Source organism: Petromyzon marinus, chromosome 24 (assembly GCF_048934315.1).
Source record: "Petromyzon marinus isolate PM22_M1 ecotype Great Lakes invasive population chromosome 24, UKy_Petmar_22M1.pri1.0, whole genome shotgun sequence".
Taxonomy (NCBI): Eukaryota; Metazoa; Chordata; class Hyperoartia; order Petromyzontiformes; family Petromyzontidae; genus Petromyzon; species Petromyzon marinus.
In genome coordinates, this window is record NC_133690.1 from 18,644,760 (window position 1) to 18,660,282 (window position 15,523).

General features: G+C 52.9%; 1 protein-coding gene across 2 annotated transcripts in view; it reads left to right on the top strand.

Annotated features, from left to right (window-relative positions):
* The first annotated feature begins 4,313 nt into the window (after positions 1–4,313).
* The window catches only part of ELP4 (elongator acetyltransferase complex subunit 4), a 34,240-nt gene continuing 23,030 nt past the window's right edge, over positions 4,314–15,523 (top strand). Inside the window, exons 1-4 of one of the 2 annotated variants that reach the window (XR_012945246.1) lie at positions 4,314–4,567; positions 7,078–7,113; positions 8,758–8,879; positions 13,909–14,028. Coding sequence is in view for 1 of the 2 variants with exons in the window: in XM_076069507.1 (XP_075925622.1) it covers positions 4,333–4,567; positions 7,078–7,113; positions 8,758–8,879; positions 13,909–14,028 (513 nt within the window). In the remaining variant the exon portion in view is untranslated. The remainder of the gene's footprint in view (positions 4,568–7,077; positions 7,114–8,757; positions 8,880–13,908; positions 14,029–15,523) is intronic. The other variant, XM_076069507.1, reaches the window with a different exon arrangement.

Genomic DNA, 15,523 nt, shown 5'->3' on the forward strand with positions numbered 1-15,523 from the left:
TCCTCGTCTTCCCTATTTGGCTGCATCTCATTCTCCCTGCTTCCTTCCGTTACTTCCGGAATCTCTCTTATAACCACCGACACTACCACAACACAACATTCCACACACACACACGCCAATGGTATGTGCAGTGAGCGGCCATCAAACTAAGTTTGCCGGATTTGGTAGTGCAATGCCCTAACCACTGTTCCACCACTCCCCCATAGCTACAGACAAACACACAATGCTACACAATAACAGACGGTTGGGGCAAGTGCTGTAAGCGATCACCTATGAAAGGCGACACGGCACACGAGAGGGTGGGTGGCCAACACCGCGCCCGGCCGCCTTTGTCTCCCCAGTGGAAAATGTTTACTCAATGCACCAGGTACTCACTTGAGGCTGATTCGATCTACACACACACACTGCTACACACACAACTACACACACTGCTACACACACACTGCTACGCACACACACACCGCTATACACACACAAACTCTTTCTCGCACCGCGAACGAGCCAATTGACGCCACATCAATGATGGATCCTGATTAGGGGCGTTCATGAAAACTAATTGACAGCGAAGGCCCTCGCGTTCCCAGCCACACATCCCGAAATCGCACAGCCCTGCCCCATAGCCCTGCCCCATAGCTCTGCTCCATAGCCCTGCCCCGCAGCCCTGCCCTGTTCCACAGCCCTCCCCCATAGGCATGCCCCATGCCCTTGCCCAGAGCCCTTTCCCTGCCCCGAGCCATGACCTTGCCCCCCCCCCATCCCACCAAGCTTGCAGACTCAAACGATGCCCTTCACTTTACCAGCCCCGTGGGTGAATGTCCCCGCTGTCAGGCTCGCGTGAACCAATGCTGCCGGTGAACTTGGCAGATGTGTCCGGGAAAGCCTCGTCTCTGGTTCATGTGGCTCCCGGTTCGTCCAAGCTTCATCAATACACCAGCAGCAGCAGCCGGTAACGCGATACATTCTAGGAAGCAAATACAGCTGATACCAGCCCCTGTGGCGAAACGTCGGACATCATGCCATTTTTATTACATTTTTTATTTAGCCGGATGGTAGTGGTGATGGCTACGCTGCACGTGGCTGCTGTAATAATCCAGCAGCAGCGAGGGTTGGTGGATGACCGTTCACAGATGTCGTGAAACTCCCTTCCCGTGGGCGTCGAGGAGGAGCCGTGCCCTGGCTCGCCACGAGAAGGCGGCACAGCGAGTGGACTCATCGCCATCTGTTTCCATCTGTACGGGGATCAGTCACGTGCGGGCAGGGGAGGCAGGGGAGGCAGAGCCTCACCTGTCATACTCAAATGAAAATAGCTGTTACGAAAAGTAAAAAAATCTACTAAAATAAAAATTTAGATTTCTCCACTGATCTGTGTTATAAATGTAATTTATGTATGATTCCAATCTTTTTTTTCGTCAAAATCGCCAAATTTGCGGAGCTCCGCTACAAATGCAGGGAGAGACGAGAGGCGAGGAGGCAGAGACAAGCTCAGCCTCCCCTCTGACACTGGATGGAGCACGGGCAACAAGCGCGTGCCTGTTACTCTCTCTCTCTCTCTGGGTATCACCAATGTAATGTTTGTAGACCCCTTCGTTACGTGTCCTCGCCTTCCATACTCCAGGTAACTTATTTGACGTATGTGAATAAAGATATTTAGGCTCGCTGGTCTCGTCATGAAACTGCAATGAAAAAGCACCAGGGGAGGCAGCTATCACATCTGCCTCACTGAGAGGGGCGTGTCAGACACGCCTCTCTCAATGAAGACACGCCCCCCCCAGCGAGGACACGCCCCCCTCAGTGAGGCAGATATCACATCTGCCTCGCTGAGAGGGGCGTGTCTTAGCCAGTGCCTCACTATCCATTGACCTCACCGCACGTCACTGACGGGGATAGAGTGTCCCCCCTCGCACACGTGGGGTTTCTCTGGGTGTTCCGGTTTCCTCCGACGCGTAGACACTCACTAATTGGCCGACATCGCCTTCGTATAAAGAAGACCGCGTGTAATGTTTGTGCGTACGCGTTCACGACAACATTTCGTTCGTATGAACAATTTACGAGGGCTTCCTATGTATGTGTACTGAACTTCTTTCGTACCGTGCAAAGCCAACCGTGATAATCGGAGGTGCGGGGGAAGGACACCAAACTAAACACAACAATAAGCAGTTCTAGAGAAATTCGTATTTAATAGAGACGCTTAAAAAGTGCATTAGCTCCGGTGTCTTCTTAATATCTGAAGGAAGAGCGTTCCAGACGGCCGCGGAAGCGCACCGCCGTCCTTTGTTCGATGGCTGAGCCAGAAGCCGCCGCCTCTGCAGCGATGAGCGCAGCTGGCGTGGTGCAAGTTCATGATGACGATGGTGATGCTGCTGCACCTTCTTCACCAGGTGCAAGTTCATGATGACGATGTTGCTGCTGCACCTTCTTCACCAGGTGCAAGTTCATGATGACGATGTTGCTGCTGCACCTTCTTCACCAGGTGCAAGTTCATGATGACGATGGTGATGCTGCACCTTCTTCACCAGCTGCAAGTTCATGATGACGATGGTGATGCTGCTGCACCTTCTTCACCAGGTGCAAGTTCATGATGACGATGGTGATGCTGCACCTTCTTCACCAGCTGCAAGTTCATGATGACGATGGTGATGCTGCACCTTCTTCACCAGCTGCAAGTTCATGATGACGATGGTGATGCTGCTGCACCTTCTTCACAAGGTGCAAGTTCATGATGACGATGGTGATGCTGCTGCACCTTCTTCACCAGGTGCAAGTTCATGATGACGATGTTGCTGCTGCACCTTCTTCACCAGGTGCAAGTTCATGATGACGATGTTGCTGCTGCACCTTCTTCACCAGGTGCAAGTTCATGATGACGATGTTGCTGCTGCACCTTCTTCACCAGGTGCAAGTTCATGATGACGATGGTGATGCTGCACCTTCTTCACCAGCTGCAAGTTCATGATGACGATGGTGATGCTGCACCTTCTTCACCAGCTGCAAGTTCACGATGGTGATGCTGCTGCTGCACCTTCTTCACCAGCTGCAAGTTCATGATGACGATGGTGATGCTGCACCTTCTTCACCAGCTGCAAGTTCATGATGACGATGGTGATGCTGCACCTTCTTCACCAGCTGCAAGTTCATGATGACGATGATGATGCTGCACCTTCTTCACCAGGTGCAAGTTCATGATGACGATGATGATGCTGCACATTCTTCACCAGCTGCAAGTTCACGATGGTGATGCTGCTGCTGCACATTCTTCACCAGGTGCAAGTTCACGATGATGATGCTGCTGCTGGACCTTCTTCACCAGGTGCAAGTTCACGATGGTGATGCTGCTGCTGCACCTTCTTCACCAGGTGCAAGTTCATGATGACGATGCTGCTGCTGCACCTTCTTCACCAGCTGCAAGTTCATGATGACGATGTTGCTGCTGCACCTTCTTCACCAGCTGCAAGTTCATGATGACGATGGTGATGCTGCACCTTCTTCACCAGGTGCAAGTTCATGATGACGATGGTGATGCTGCACCTTCTTCACCAGCTGCAAGTTCATGATGACGATGGTGATGCTGCACCTTCTTCATCAGCTGCAAGTTCACGATGGTGATGCTGCTGCTGCACATTCTTCACCAGCTGCAAGTTCACGATGGTGATGCTGCTGCTGCACATTCTTCACCAGGTGCAAGTTCATGATGCTGCTGCAGGACCTTCTTCACCAGCTGCAAGTTCATGATGACGATGATGATGCTGCACCTTCTTCACCAGGTGCAAGTTCATGATGACGATGATGATGCTGCACATTCTTCACCAGCTGCAAGTTCACGATGGTGATGCTGCTGCACATTCATCACCAGGTGCAAGTTCACGATGATGCTGCTGCACCTTCTTCACCAGCTGCAAGTTCCCGATGCTGCTGCTGCACCTTCTTCACCAGGCGCAAGTTAATGATGATGATGTTGCTGCACTTTCTTCACCAGGTGCAAGTTCACGATGGTGATGCTGCACCTTCTTCACCAGGCGCAAGTTAATGATGATGATGATGTTGCTGCACCTTCTTCACCAGGTGCAAGTTCACGATGGTGATGCTGCTGCTGCACATTCTTCACTAGTTCACCAGGGGGCTACTGTGTGTAACGAGTGGTAATAGCGCTAATAAACATTATTGCTGTTGAAGGAGTGCTGTGTTGTCGTTTGCGACATCTCTACGTTTTGTCAAAAATAAAAAAAATGTTTCACAGACTCCGACTGGCGAGATCTCGCGAGACTCTACCAGATCTCGCGAGACTCTGCGAGATTAATCCCCCCCCCCTCGCCTCTCCTCCCCCGCCCAACCAACATGGCCGCGCCCAGCGCCACGAGTTTTCGGCGTGGAGCGCGCGTGGAGTCGGGGCCTGGGGGGCGCGGGGGGCCCGGGGGGCCCGGGGGGCCCGGGGGGCCCGGTGGGCGCGGGGGGCCCGGGGGGCCCGGGGGGCGCGGGGGACTCGGAGGGGCTCTGCGCGGGACGCGGCCCTGCGGGTCCCGCTCCCAGCTGCTCGTGTCAACAGGCATCCCCTCGCTCGACTCCGCGCTGGGTCAGAGTCCCCGTGTCTCATCTCCCGTGTCCCTCTATCTCGTGGATGGAGTCCCTGTGTCCCCGTGTCCCTGTGTCACCTTGTCCCGTGTCGTGTCTGTCCCCGTGTCCCTGTGTCACCCTGTCCCGTGTCTGTGTCCCCGTGTCCCTGTGTCACCCTGTCCCGTGTCTGTGTCACCGTGTCCCTGTGTCACCCTGTCCCGTGTCTGTGTCCCCGTGTCCCTGTGTCACCCTGTCCCGTGTCTCGTGGATAGAATCTCGTGCCCGTTGTCTGCAGACTGTGCCGTGGTTGGAGTCCTGTGTCCCCGGTGTCCCTTCTGTCGTTGGAGGCCCGTGCCGTGTCTCCGTGTCTCTTGCCGGTCCCGTCCGGAGTTTCTTGTCTCCCGCGTGTCTTATTTCATTGATGCCGATTCTGTAATCGGTCACCCGTTGCATGGCGCAGTATCCAGATACACAATTGAATCGTGTGTTCTCTCTGGCTGTACAAGTCTTCTCTCAAATCAATCCCAAACACGCCTCCATTAACACCACACCCGGCACACCCCCAATGCCAGTACGATTACTACTAGTGACACAAACTATTATCACATTACATTATCATCACATTATCATCAGCGATTGTTATTTTGGTTACGTGTTCACATAGTACTGTATAGGGTATACTAAATTATTAGGGATATGATAGGCGTACATTGTGGTCGAGTGCTAGTGCCTTATGTCAATAATCACTTCTCCAAGACAGCCAGCCTGGCAGTATTCTGGCACATATGAAGTGAGAAGTGAAATTTGGAGCCCTGAACGTCATCGTTCATTCTTGTTCATCATCACCATCCGCATTGTGATCACCATCAACCACCACCACTCTGTGTAATTGTACTGCAAACACGGTTTGTAATCGCGTGCAGAAAAATGAAGGTCGTTTTATTATCACACAGAGGCGACCATGTCGACGTTTCGCCCAAACCGGTCACTTCAAATTTACCGACAAATCGAGAGGTCTTTTTCAATTCCTCGGTGACAATAACAAAGACCCCCGCGGGCTCCCTCCCCCGTCAGTCGTAATTAACCTGTCGTTGCTCTGTGTAAGTTCACCGAAGCGGTGAAATCTGAAGCTACAATTCCACAGAGCTCCTTACGCTGGACGGGAGCCGCACTCGGACAGCTCAATCACGGCGGGCAGTGGCGCGTTGAGCTGCCGCCGTGTGGACACGTGACAGATTAGCCATGTAACGATCCAACCCCCTCAACCCCCTTACCAAAAGACAAAGATCCCCCGTATAGCCTTAACACACTGTTGGGGGCAAGTGCCCTTAACGAGTAGCGCCTATAAAGGAGGACACGACGCACGAGGAGGTGGGTGGCCAGCACCACGCCCGGTCGCCTTTGTCTCCCCAGTGGCGATGGTTAAACATCGCACCCGGTACCCATTTGAGGCTGAGTCGACCTAGAGGAGGCCCATGGCATTTTCAGATAATCGTCACTGGTGTTGGCCGTGAACTGGAATCGAACCCGAGTCGCCGGGTTCTAAGCGCAGCACGCTAACCACTACCGCTCCCCCCCCATCCCACACACGAGCCACCGCCACAACGAGAATAATTTCCCCACGGCGTGTTGTTCAGCACGAAGTCCGGCGTTTCGCCCCACGTGCCAAAAGCTCCTTCATTAACCGAACTCATCGGCTCACATTCTCCCTCGATTCTGTCGAATGGCCCTGCTGCTGCTGCTGTTTGATGGAGGGCAAGACGATGTCAGTATTACCATCGGCTGTTTATTAACACAACGTCGCCCGGCCGACATCTAGTATCAGCAGCTGCCTGCGATTGCTGCAGAATCCATCGAGGGAGTGAGCCGCTTTTGTTCGGTTCCTGAAGAAGCTCCCGGAACGTGTAGTGAAACGTTGGACATGGCGCCTAAATTGCTGGCCACAGCAACCCCCTCGTGCGTCGCGCCAGCCTTCGTTGGCACTCGCTAACAACACTTGCCCCTCGCTAACAGCACTTGCCCCTCGCTAACAGCACTTTCCCCTCGCTAACAACACTTGCCCCTCGCTAACAGCACTTGCCCCTCGCTAACAACACTGGCCCCTCGCTAACAACACTTGCCCCTCGCTAACAGCACTTGCCCCTCGCTAACAACACTGGCCCCTCGCTAACAACACTTGCCCCTCGCTAACAGCACTTGCCCCTCGCTAACAACACTTGCCCCTCGCTAACAACACTTGCCCCGACAGCCTGCGTGCGGTTTGTATTTAACTTAACTTGTCGCAGAGCAAAGTCACAAATACCCAACGTGTCCAGGGGCCAGCAACAAACAGCACTGTCAAGGTCGTGACGGATGAGGAGCGTTTGTTGCATTGAGCACGGTCGTCTGTTGTAAGAGGTTTGGGGGAAGCAGGCGGTGGGAGGGAATTCCAGAGTTGAGTCCAAGCTGTGGGATACGCGCGGGATCGTTACTATTGTCAGGATAGCAGGAGTGGTAGCCCTTGTGTGTTGATTTTTGTGTCCGTTGCAGGTGGCGGGCTGGCGCTGGGGTCGCTGCTGCTCATCGGTACGTGAGTGAAGGTTCGCCTCCCGGTCGTGGTCCGTGGCCGACGGTCGAAGCGGCGGAGCTGGGGTGTTGACGCGTGGTCTCTAGATCGCGGATGAATCACTCGGATAAAGCGGACAGAGAGTAGCCTCAAGCGCAGTTTAACTTAGCAGTTTGGTTGATGCCGCATTGTTGTGTGTGTGGTGTATATTCTCTATTGATTTTTAACAGTTTATTTGGTCTATAATTTATTCCTTGGTGTGTGGGTCAGTGAGTGGATGGATTTGTGAGTGGGTGGGTGAATGGGTGAGTGGGTGTCTGAGTGAGTTGGTGGGTGCATGAGTGTTGATCGAGTGAGTGGTTGACTGGCTGATTGAGTGGGTGGTGGGTGAGTGAGTGGTGAGTGTGTATGTTGTATATTCTGCATTGTTTCAATTTACTGAGTAATAATCTGAAATATCCCCGTGTTCTGGCACCTCGCGCTGTATTGATGAAGATCACAATGGTTGATAATCTCGTTGGTGATGATGATGACACTGATGATAGTGATGATGACACTGATGATCGTGATGATGATGATGATGACACTGATGATAGTGATGATGATGACACTGATGATAGTGATGGTGACACTTATGATAGTGATGATGATGACACTGATGATAATGATGATGACACTGATGATAGTGATGATGATGACACTGATGATAGTGATGATGACACTTATGATAGTGATGATGATGATGACACTGATGATAATGATGATGACACTGATGATAGTGATGATGATGACACTGATGATAGTGATGATGATGACACTGATGATAGTGATGATGATGACACTGATGATAGTGATAATAATTACACTGATGATAGTGATTATGATGACACTGATGATAGTGATGATGATAATGACACTGATGATAGTGATGATGACACTGATGATAGTGATGATGATTACACTGATGATAGTGATGATGATAATGACACTGATAGTGATGATGATACTGATGATAGTGATGATGATGATGACACTGATGATAGTGATGATGATGACACTGATGATAGTGATGATGATGACACTGATGATAGTGATGATGATGACACTGATGATAGTGATAATAATTACACTGATGATAGTGATGATGATGATGACACTGATGATAGTGATGATGATAATGACACTGATGATAGTGATGATGATGACACTGATGATAGTGATGATGATTACACTGATGATAGTGATGATAATGACACTGATAGTGATGATGATACTGATGATAGTGATGATAGTGATGATGACACTGATGATAGTGATGATGATGACACTGATGATAGTGATGATGATGATGATGACTGATGATAGTGATGATGATGATGCTACTGATGATAGTGATGATGATGATGACACTGATGACAGTGATGATGATCACACTGATGACAGTGATGATGATCACACTGATAGTGATGATGATGAGGACACTGATGACAGTGATGATGATGATGATAGCGATGACTCGGATGATCATAAAACTGATGACGATTTTGGCAATGACTCAACTGATGATAACTGATGAGGATGCCGATGAAGCTTGCGATGCTGATGATGCTGATGACGATGGCTGATGCCCCTGATGATGCCCGTGCGTGGCGGTGCCGCTCTAGAGGAGGATGCTTTTGGGAGTTTCGCTCGCCACATCCTCCGCTGCTTCCTCGCCCAGGGGATCGCATCGGGTCATGACCTCTACGTGGCCTCCGCTGACACTCACCCCGATGACATCATCCAGGTGAGGGAGCGGGTGAGAGAGGGGATGATGGCAGGTGAGCTTGCACGAGAGCATGGGTGAGAGGGTGAGAGAGAGGGCATGAGAGTGAGAGAGTATGTGAGAGGGTGTCGGTGCGGGTGAGAGCGTGCGGTTGAGAGCGTGCGGGAGAGAGCAGGTGAGAGCGTGCGGTTGAGAGCGTGCGGGAGAGAGCGTGTGGGAGAGAGCATGTGGGAGAGAGCATGTGGGAGAGAGTGGGAGAGAGCGTGTGGGAGAGATTGGTTGAGAGCGTGTGAGAGAGAGCGGGAGAGAGCGTGTGGGAGAGAGTGTGTGGGAGAGAGCGTGTGGGAGAGAGCGTGTGGGAGAGAGCGTGTGGGAGAGAGCGTGTGGGAGAGAGCGTGTGGGAGAGAGCATGTGGGAGAGAGCGTGTGGGAGAGAGCGGGTGAGTGCGAGCGGATGAGGGCGTGTGGGAAAGTGCGGGTGAGAGCGTGCTGGAGAGAGCGGGAGAGAGCGTGCGGGAGAGATTGGGTGAGAGCGTGTGGGAGAGAGCGTGTGGGAGAGAGCGTGTGGGAGATATTGGTTGAGAGCGTGTGGGAGAGAGCGTGTGGGAGAGAGCGTGTGGGAGAGAGCGTGTGGGAGAGAGCGTGTGGGAGATATTGGTTGAGCGTGTGGGAGAGAGCGTGTGGGAGAGAGCGTGTGGGAGAGAGCGTGTGGGAGAGAGCGTGTGGGAGAGAGCGTGTGGGAGAGTGCGTGTGGGAGAGAGCGTGTGGGAGAGAGCGTGTGGGAGAGAGCGTGTGGGAGAGAGCGTGTGGGAGAGAGCGTGTGGGAGAGAGCGTGTGGGAGAGAGCGGGTGGGAGAGAGCGGGTGAGAGCGTGTGGGAGAGAGCGTGCGGGAGAGATTGGGTGAGAGCGTGTGGGAGAGAGCGTGTGGGAGAGAGCGTGTGGGAGAGAGCGTGTGGGAGAGAGCGTGTGGGAGAGAGCGTGTGGGAGAGAGCGTGTAGGAGAGAGCGGGTGAGAGCGTGTGGGAGTGTGCAGGAGAGAGCGTGTGGGAGAGTGCTGGAGAGAGCGGGTGAGAGCGTGTGGGAGCGTGTGGGAGGGTGCAGGTGGTGCGTTGTGGAGGGGTGGCAGCGTCCGATGGGTGACGCTGTTTCACCAAACACCACCAACCCCATCCCTCATCCAGCTCCCGACCACGAACCCCCTCGCCCTAACCCCCACGCTATCCCCCAACAAGCCTCAGGGTCACTGTCGCAAATGAGACTCTCGTCCCGGTCCCTTGAGGTCTCACCCGATTCAGCAAAACCCACTTGAGCACGCTCTGTCCTCCACCCTCCTCCTACTGCTGCAAACCCCCGACAGCCTCATCCTGAACTCTGTCCCCACAGCCTTCGCCCCGACACTAACCCCCAGAACCTCTCCCTCATCACCGCTCTCCATCTCCGCACCCCGGTTTCTCAGGCTGGGAACGGGCGCTCCCCCCCCCACCCACCCCCCACCCGGTTTCCCGGCACGTTGCTCATCGTGCTGCGCTTGGCTCGCGGGTTGTAAGCGAACCGACGGACAGTGTTTGGGTATACATGTGGCGATCCGCAGACGATCCCGTCGTGGGTGAGTCGGGTTCACTCTCCTCTCCGTCTCTTTCGTTCTCCCTTGCTCCCTCTCTCTCCCTCTCTCTCTGTACTCTCCCCCTCTCTGTCACCTTCACACTCTCTGTCTCTCTCTGTCACCTTCACACTCTCTGTCTCTCTCTGTCACCTTCACACTCTCTGTCTCTCTCTGTCACCTTCACACTCTCTGTCTCTCTCTGTCACCTTCACACTCTCTGTCTCTCTCTGTCACCTTCACACTCTCTGTCTCTCTCTCTCTGTCACCTTCACACTCTCTGTCTCTCTCTGTCTGTCACCTTCACACTCTCTGTCTCTCTCCCTCTCTGTCACCTTCACACTCTCTGTCTCTCTGTCACCTTCACACTCTCTGTCTCTCTCTGTCACCTTCACACTCTGTCTCTCTCTCTCTCTGTCACCTTCACACTCTCTGTCTCTCCCTCTCTGTCACCTTCACACTCTCTGTCTCTCTCTGTCACCTTCACACTCTGTCTCTCTCTCTGTCACCTTCACACTCTGTCTCGTTCTGTCACCTTCGCACTCTCTGTCTCTCCCTGTCACCTTCACACTCTCTGTCTCTCCCTCTCTCTCACCTTCACACTCTCTGTCTCTCTCTCTCTGTCACCTTCACACTCTCTGTCTCTCTCTCTCTGTCACCTTCACACTCTGTCTCTCTCTGTCACCTTCACACTCTCTGTCTCTCTCTGTCACCTTCACACTCTCTGTCTCTCTCCCTCTCTGTCTCTCCCTCTCTCTCACCTTCACACTCTCTGTCTCTCTCTGTCACCTTCACACTCTCTGTCTCTCTCTGTCACCTTCACACTCTGTCTCTCTCTCTGTCACCTTCACACTCTCTGTCTCTCTCTCTCTGTCACCTTCACACTCTCTGTCTCTCTCTGTCACCTTCACACTCTCTGTCTCTCTCTGTCACCTTCACACTCTCTGTCTCTCTCCCTCTCTGTCTCTCCCTCTCTCTCACCTTCACACTCTCTGTCTCTCTCTCTCTGTCACCTTCACACTCTCTGTCTCTCTCTCTCTCTGTCACCTTCACACTCTCTGTCTCTCTCTCTGTCGCCTTCACACTCTCTGTCTCTCTCTGTCACCTTCACACTCTGTCTCTCTCTCTGTCACCTTCACACTCTCTGTCTCTCTCTCTCTCTGTCACCTTCACACTCTCTGTCTCTCTCTCTCTCTGTCACCTTCACACTCTCTGTCTCTCTGTCTCTCTCTCTGTCACCTTCACACTCTCTGTCTCTCCCTCTCTGTCACCTTCACACTCTCTGTCTCTCTCTCTCTGTCACCTTCACACTCTCTGTCTCTCTCTCTCTCTCTGTCACCTTCACACTCTCTGTCTCTCTCTCTCTCTGTCACCTTCACACTCTCTGTCTCTCTCTCTCTCTCTGTCACCTTCACACTCTCTCTCTGTCACCTTCACACTCTCTGTCTCTCCCTCTCTGTCACCTTCACACTCTCTCTCCCTCTCTGTCACCTTCACACTCTCTCTCCCTCTCTGTCACCTTCACACTCTCTGTCTCTCCCTCTCTGTCACCTTCACACTCTCTGTCTCTCCCTCTCTGTCACCTTCACACTCTCTGTCTCTCCCTCTCTGTCACCTTCACACTCTCTGTCTCTCCCTCTCTGTCACCTTCACACTCTGTCTCTCTCTGTCACCTTCACACTCTCTGTCTCTCTCTCTCTCTGTCACCTTCACACTCTCTGTCTCTCTCTGTCACCTTCACACTCTCTGTCTCTCTCTCTCTCTGTCACCTTCACACTCTCTGTCTCTCTCTCTGTCACCTTCACACTCTCTGTCTCTCTCTCTATCACCTTCACACTCTCTGTCTCTCCCTCTCTGTCACCTTCACACTCTCTGTCTTTCTCTCTCTCTGTCACCTTCACACTCTCTGTCTCTCTCTCTCTGTCACCTTCACACTCTCTGTCTCTCTCTCTCTCTCTGTCACCTTCACACTCTCTGTCTCTCTCTCTCTCTCCGTCACCTTCACACTCTCTGTCTCTCTCTCTGTCACCTTCACACTCTCTGTCTCTCTCTCTATCACCTTCACACTCTCTGTCTCTCCCTCTCTGTCACCTTCACACTCTTTCTCTCCCTCCCTTTCACCGTCTCCTTTGTTGTTTTTGGATTGCTTTGTCCGAATTTCATTTGCAGGAGCGAAAATCAAATTGTGGCAGTGGAATTGGAGTTTGTGAAGTTGGTGGTGGTGCAGTTGGTGGCATTGTTGGTGGTGGTGGCGCTGGTGGAGTTGGTGGATTTTGTGTAGTTGGTGGTGGCGGTGGTGGTGGCTATGCATGCATCCACGCCCCGTGCCGCCCGGCAGTCTCCCACCCCGTGTTTGTTTGCTCAGTTGAGACCTCTGGCTCTCTGACCACGACTTAATGGCCAATTAGCCCGGCAGTGACAATGGTGGCGGCAGCAACGGCGGTGGCGGCCCGTTCACGGTAACCCGAGCCAGCCCGCGAGCGCCGTTGTTCCGTGGTAACGAGGTTCCGTGGTAACGAGGTTCCGTGGTAACGAGGTTACGGCGCTTGGGTCGGGTTCCACCGCCGCCGTCGCCCTAACTGCACGGCGCCGTGGTCCATCCACTGCTGGACGAAGGCCTCCAACCGCTGCCCCGTCGCTTACGGCTTCCCGCGAAGCAACGAATCGTTTAGTTCCCGCACGCCAGCTGATTTCATTCATCGCTCCGTCTCAGTGGCGGTGGTGGGGGGTGGGGGGGGACGTCCCCTGGAATGTTGTTTCCCCTCCTTCAGCTGACGTTCCGTCATTAGTCTTCATCCGCAGGCCACCATCCGCGCGTGATGCGTCCTGCCCAGGCCCCACTCACTTTCTTGAGCAGTCTGGGATCACCGCCTGTAGCGTGCGTGCGTGTGTGCGTGCGTGCGTGTGTGTGCGTGCGTGCGTGCGTGCTCTTCTCCGTGTGTCTCTCTCTTGGTATCCGATAGCAAGCGTTCGTTTCGCCATGCACCTCTGCGCACTTTTCTTCCACGGTGCTTGGAGGTGGTGCCTCGTGTGTGGTCCCCGCGTCACTGCGGGTGGCAACACGCGCCGATTAACCCTTCGCATGCACGCACACGCCATTCACCTGTCCCTCCGCACTCGTGCCGTTGTTCACCGCGTCGGTGGGCCTTGACTCGGCGATGAAATCTCTCATCTCGTTTTCTTCCGCTGATAAGAAGAGTCACTCAAGAGTTGATCGCTCCATGCCAAGGAGTCGTCCTCTTAGCCAAGTGGTGTTTTTTTTTTAATCCGGAATATATGTCGACACCTGGCGCACCACATCCAGTATTCCTGTCACTCTGGGCTGTGGGTGATTGATCGTCACCTGCCACCTATGACGGTCCACCGGGCACCCGGAGAATATACGGAGAGAAATGAGTCCCTGGCTGCTGGATCACAGGCGTGCCCTCCCCTACCCCACACCCCCCGGGCAGGAGTTGCCGGCCCCCGTGCTGGATGAGGCCCCTGCGGGTCGCGGGGGTCCCTGCGGGAGAGCGAGCGACGCGGAGGGCATGGAGATCGCGTGGAGATACCAGAACATGCCCAAAGTGGAGGTGAGAGCATTGGTGCCTCACCAACTCTGTGTGCGAGTGTGAGAGCAGGAGAGTGGGTGATTCAGTGGGTGAGTGAGTGTGTCCAACTGCTACAGCAGAGGTGTAGGAAATTGTCAGAAGGACCTACGTTATTGCTTTATTGGCCTGGTCAAGGCCGATGGATGGTACCCTCACGAGGCCACGGCCTCTGGGTTGTTCTTCCTGCTCTTAGGGCCCCCCCCCCCCCTGCCCCTTTGTTGACGATCATCCAGAACCTTCACGATGGTCGAGATCAGCCTCTGTCGAGGAGGCTCACGAAGGATGCTTCTGGGCAGTGGCAGGCAAGGTGCACTTTTGAGGTTCATGGGAAGTTGGAGGAAATTGCCCTCTGGCACCGGTCCGTAGTTGGCTCGTGTTGGACCCCGGCTGCTTGACGTTGCGCACTCCAAGCAGTCCGTTTGGCATCTGAAGAGGGTTGTGTAAAACAGCAGTGTGTATCACATCTGAAGAGGGTTGTGTAAAACAGCAGTGTGTATCACATCTGAAGAGGGTTGTGTAAAACAGCAGTGTGTATCGCATCTGAAGAGGGTTGTGTAAAACAGCAGTGTGTATCACATCTGAAGAGGGTTTTGTAAAACAGTGTGTATCGCATCTGAAGAGGGTTCTGTAAAACAGCAGTGTGTATCACATCTGAAGAGGGATGTGTAAAACAGCAGTGTGTATCACATCTGAAGAGGGTTGTGTAAAACAGCAGTGTGTATCACATCTGAAGAGGGTTGTGTAAAACAGCAGTGTGTATCGCATCTGAAGAGGGTTGTGTAAAACAGCAGTGTGTATCGCATCTGAAGAGGGTTGTGTAAAACAGCAGTGTGTATCACATCTGAAGAGGGTTGTGTAAAACAGCAGTGTGTATCGCATCTGAAGAGGGTTGTGTAAAACAGCAGTGTGTATCGCATCTGAAGAGGGATGTGTAAAACAGCAGTGTGTATCACATCTGAAGAGGGTTGTGTAAAACAGCAGTGTGTATCACATCTGAAGAGGGATGTGTAAAACAGCAGTGTGTATCACATCTGAAGAGGGTTGTGTAAAACAGCAGTGTGTATCGCATCTGAAGAGGGTTGTGTAAAACAGCAGTGTGTATCACATCTGAAGAGGGATGTGTAAAACAGCAGTGTGTATCACATCTGAAGAGGGTTGTGTAAAACAGCAGTGTGTATCACATCTGAAGAGGGTTGTGTAAAACAGCAGTGTGTATCACATCTGAAGAGGGATGTGTAAAACAGCAGTGTGTATCGCATCTGAAGAGGGTTGTGTAAAACAGCAGTGTGTATCGCATCTGAAGAGGGTTGTGTAAAACAGCAGTGTGTATCACATCTGAAGAGGGTTGTGTAAAACAGCAGTGTGTATCGCATCTGAAGAGGGTTGTGTAAAACAGCAGTGTGTATCGCATCTGAAGAGGGATGTGTAAAACAGCAGTGTGTATCGCATCTGAAGAGGGATGTGTAAAACAGCAGTG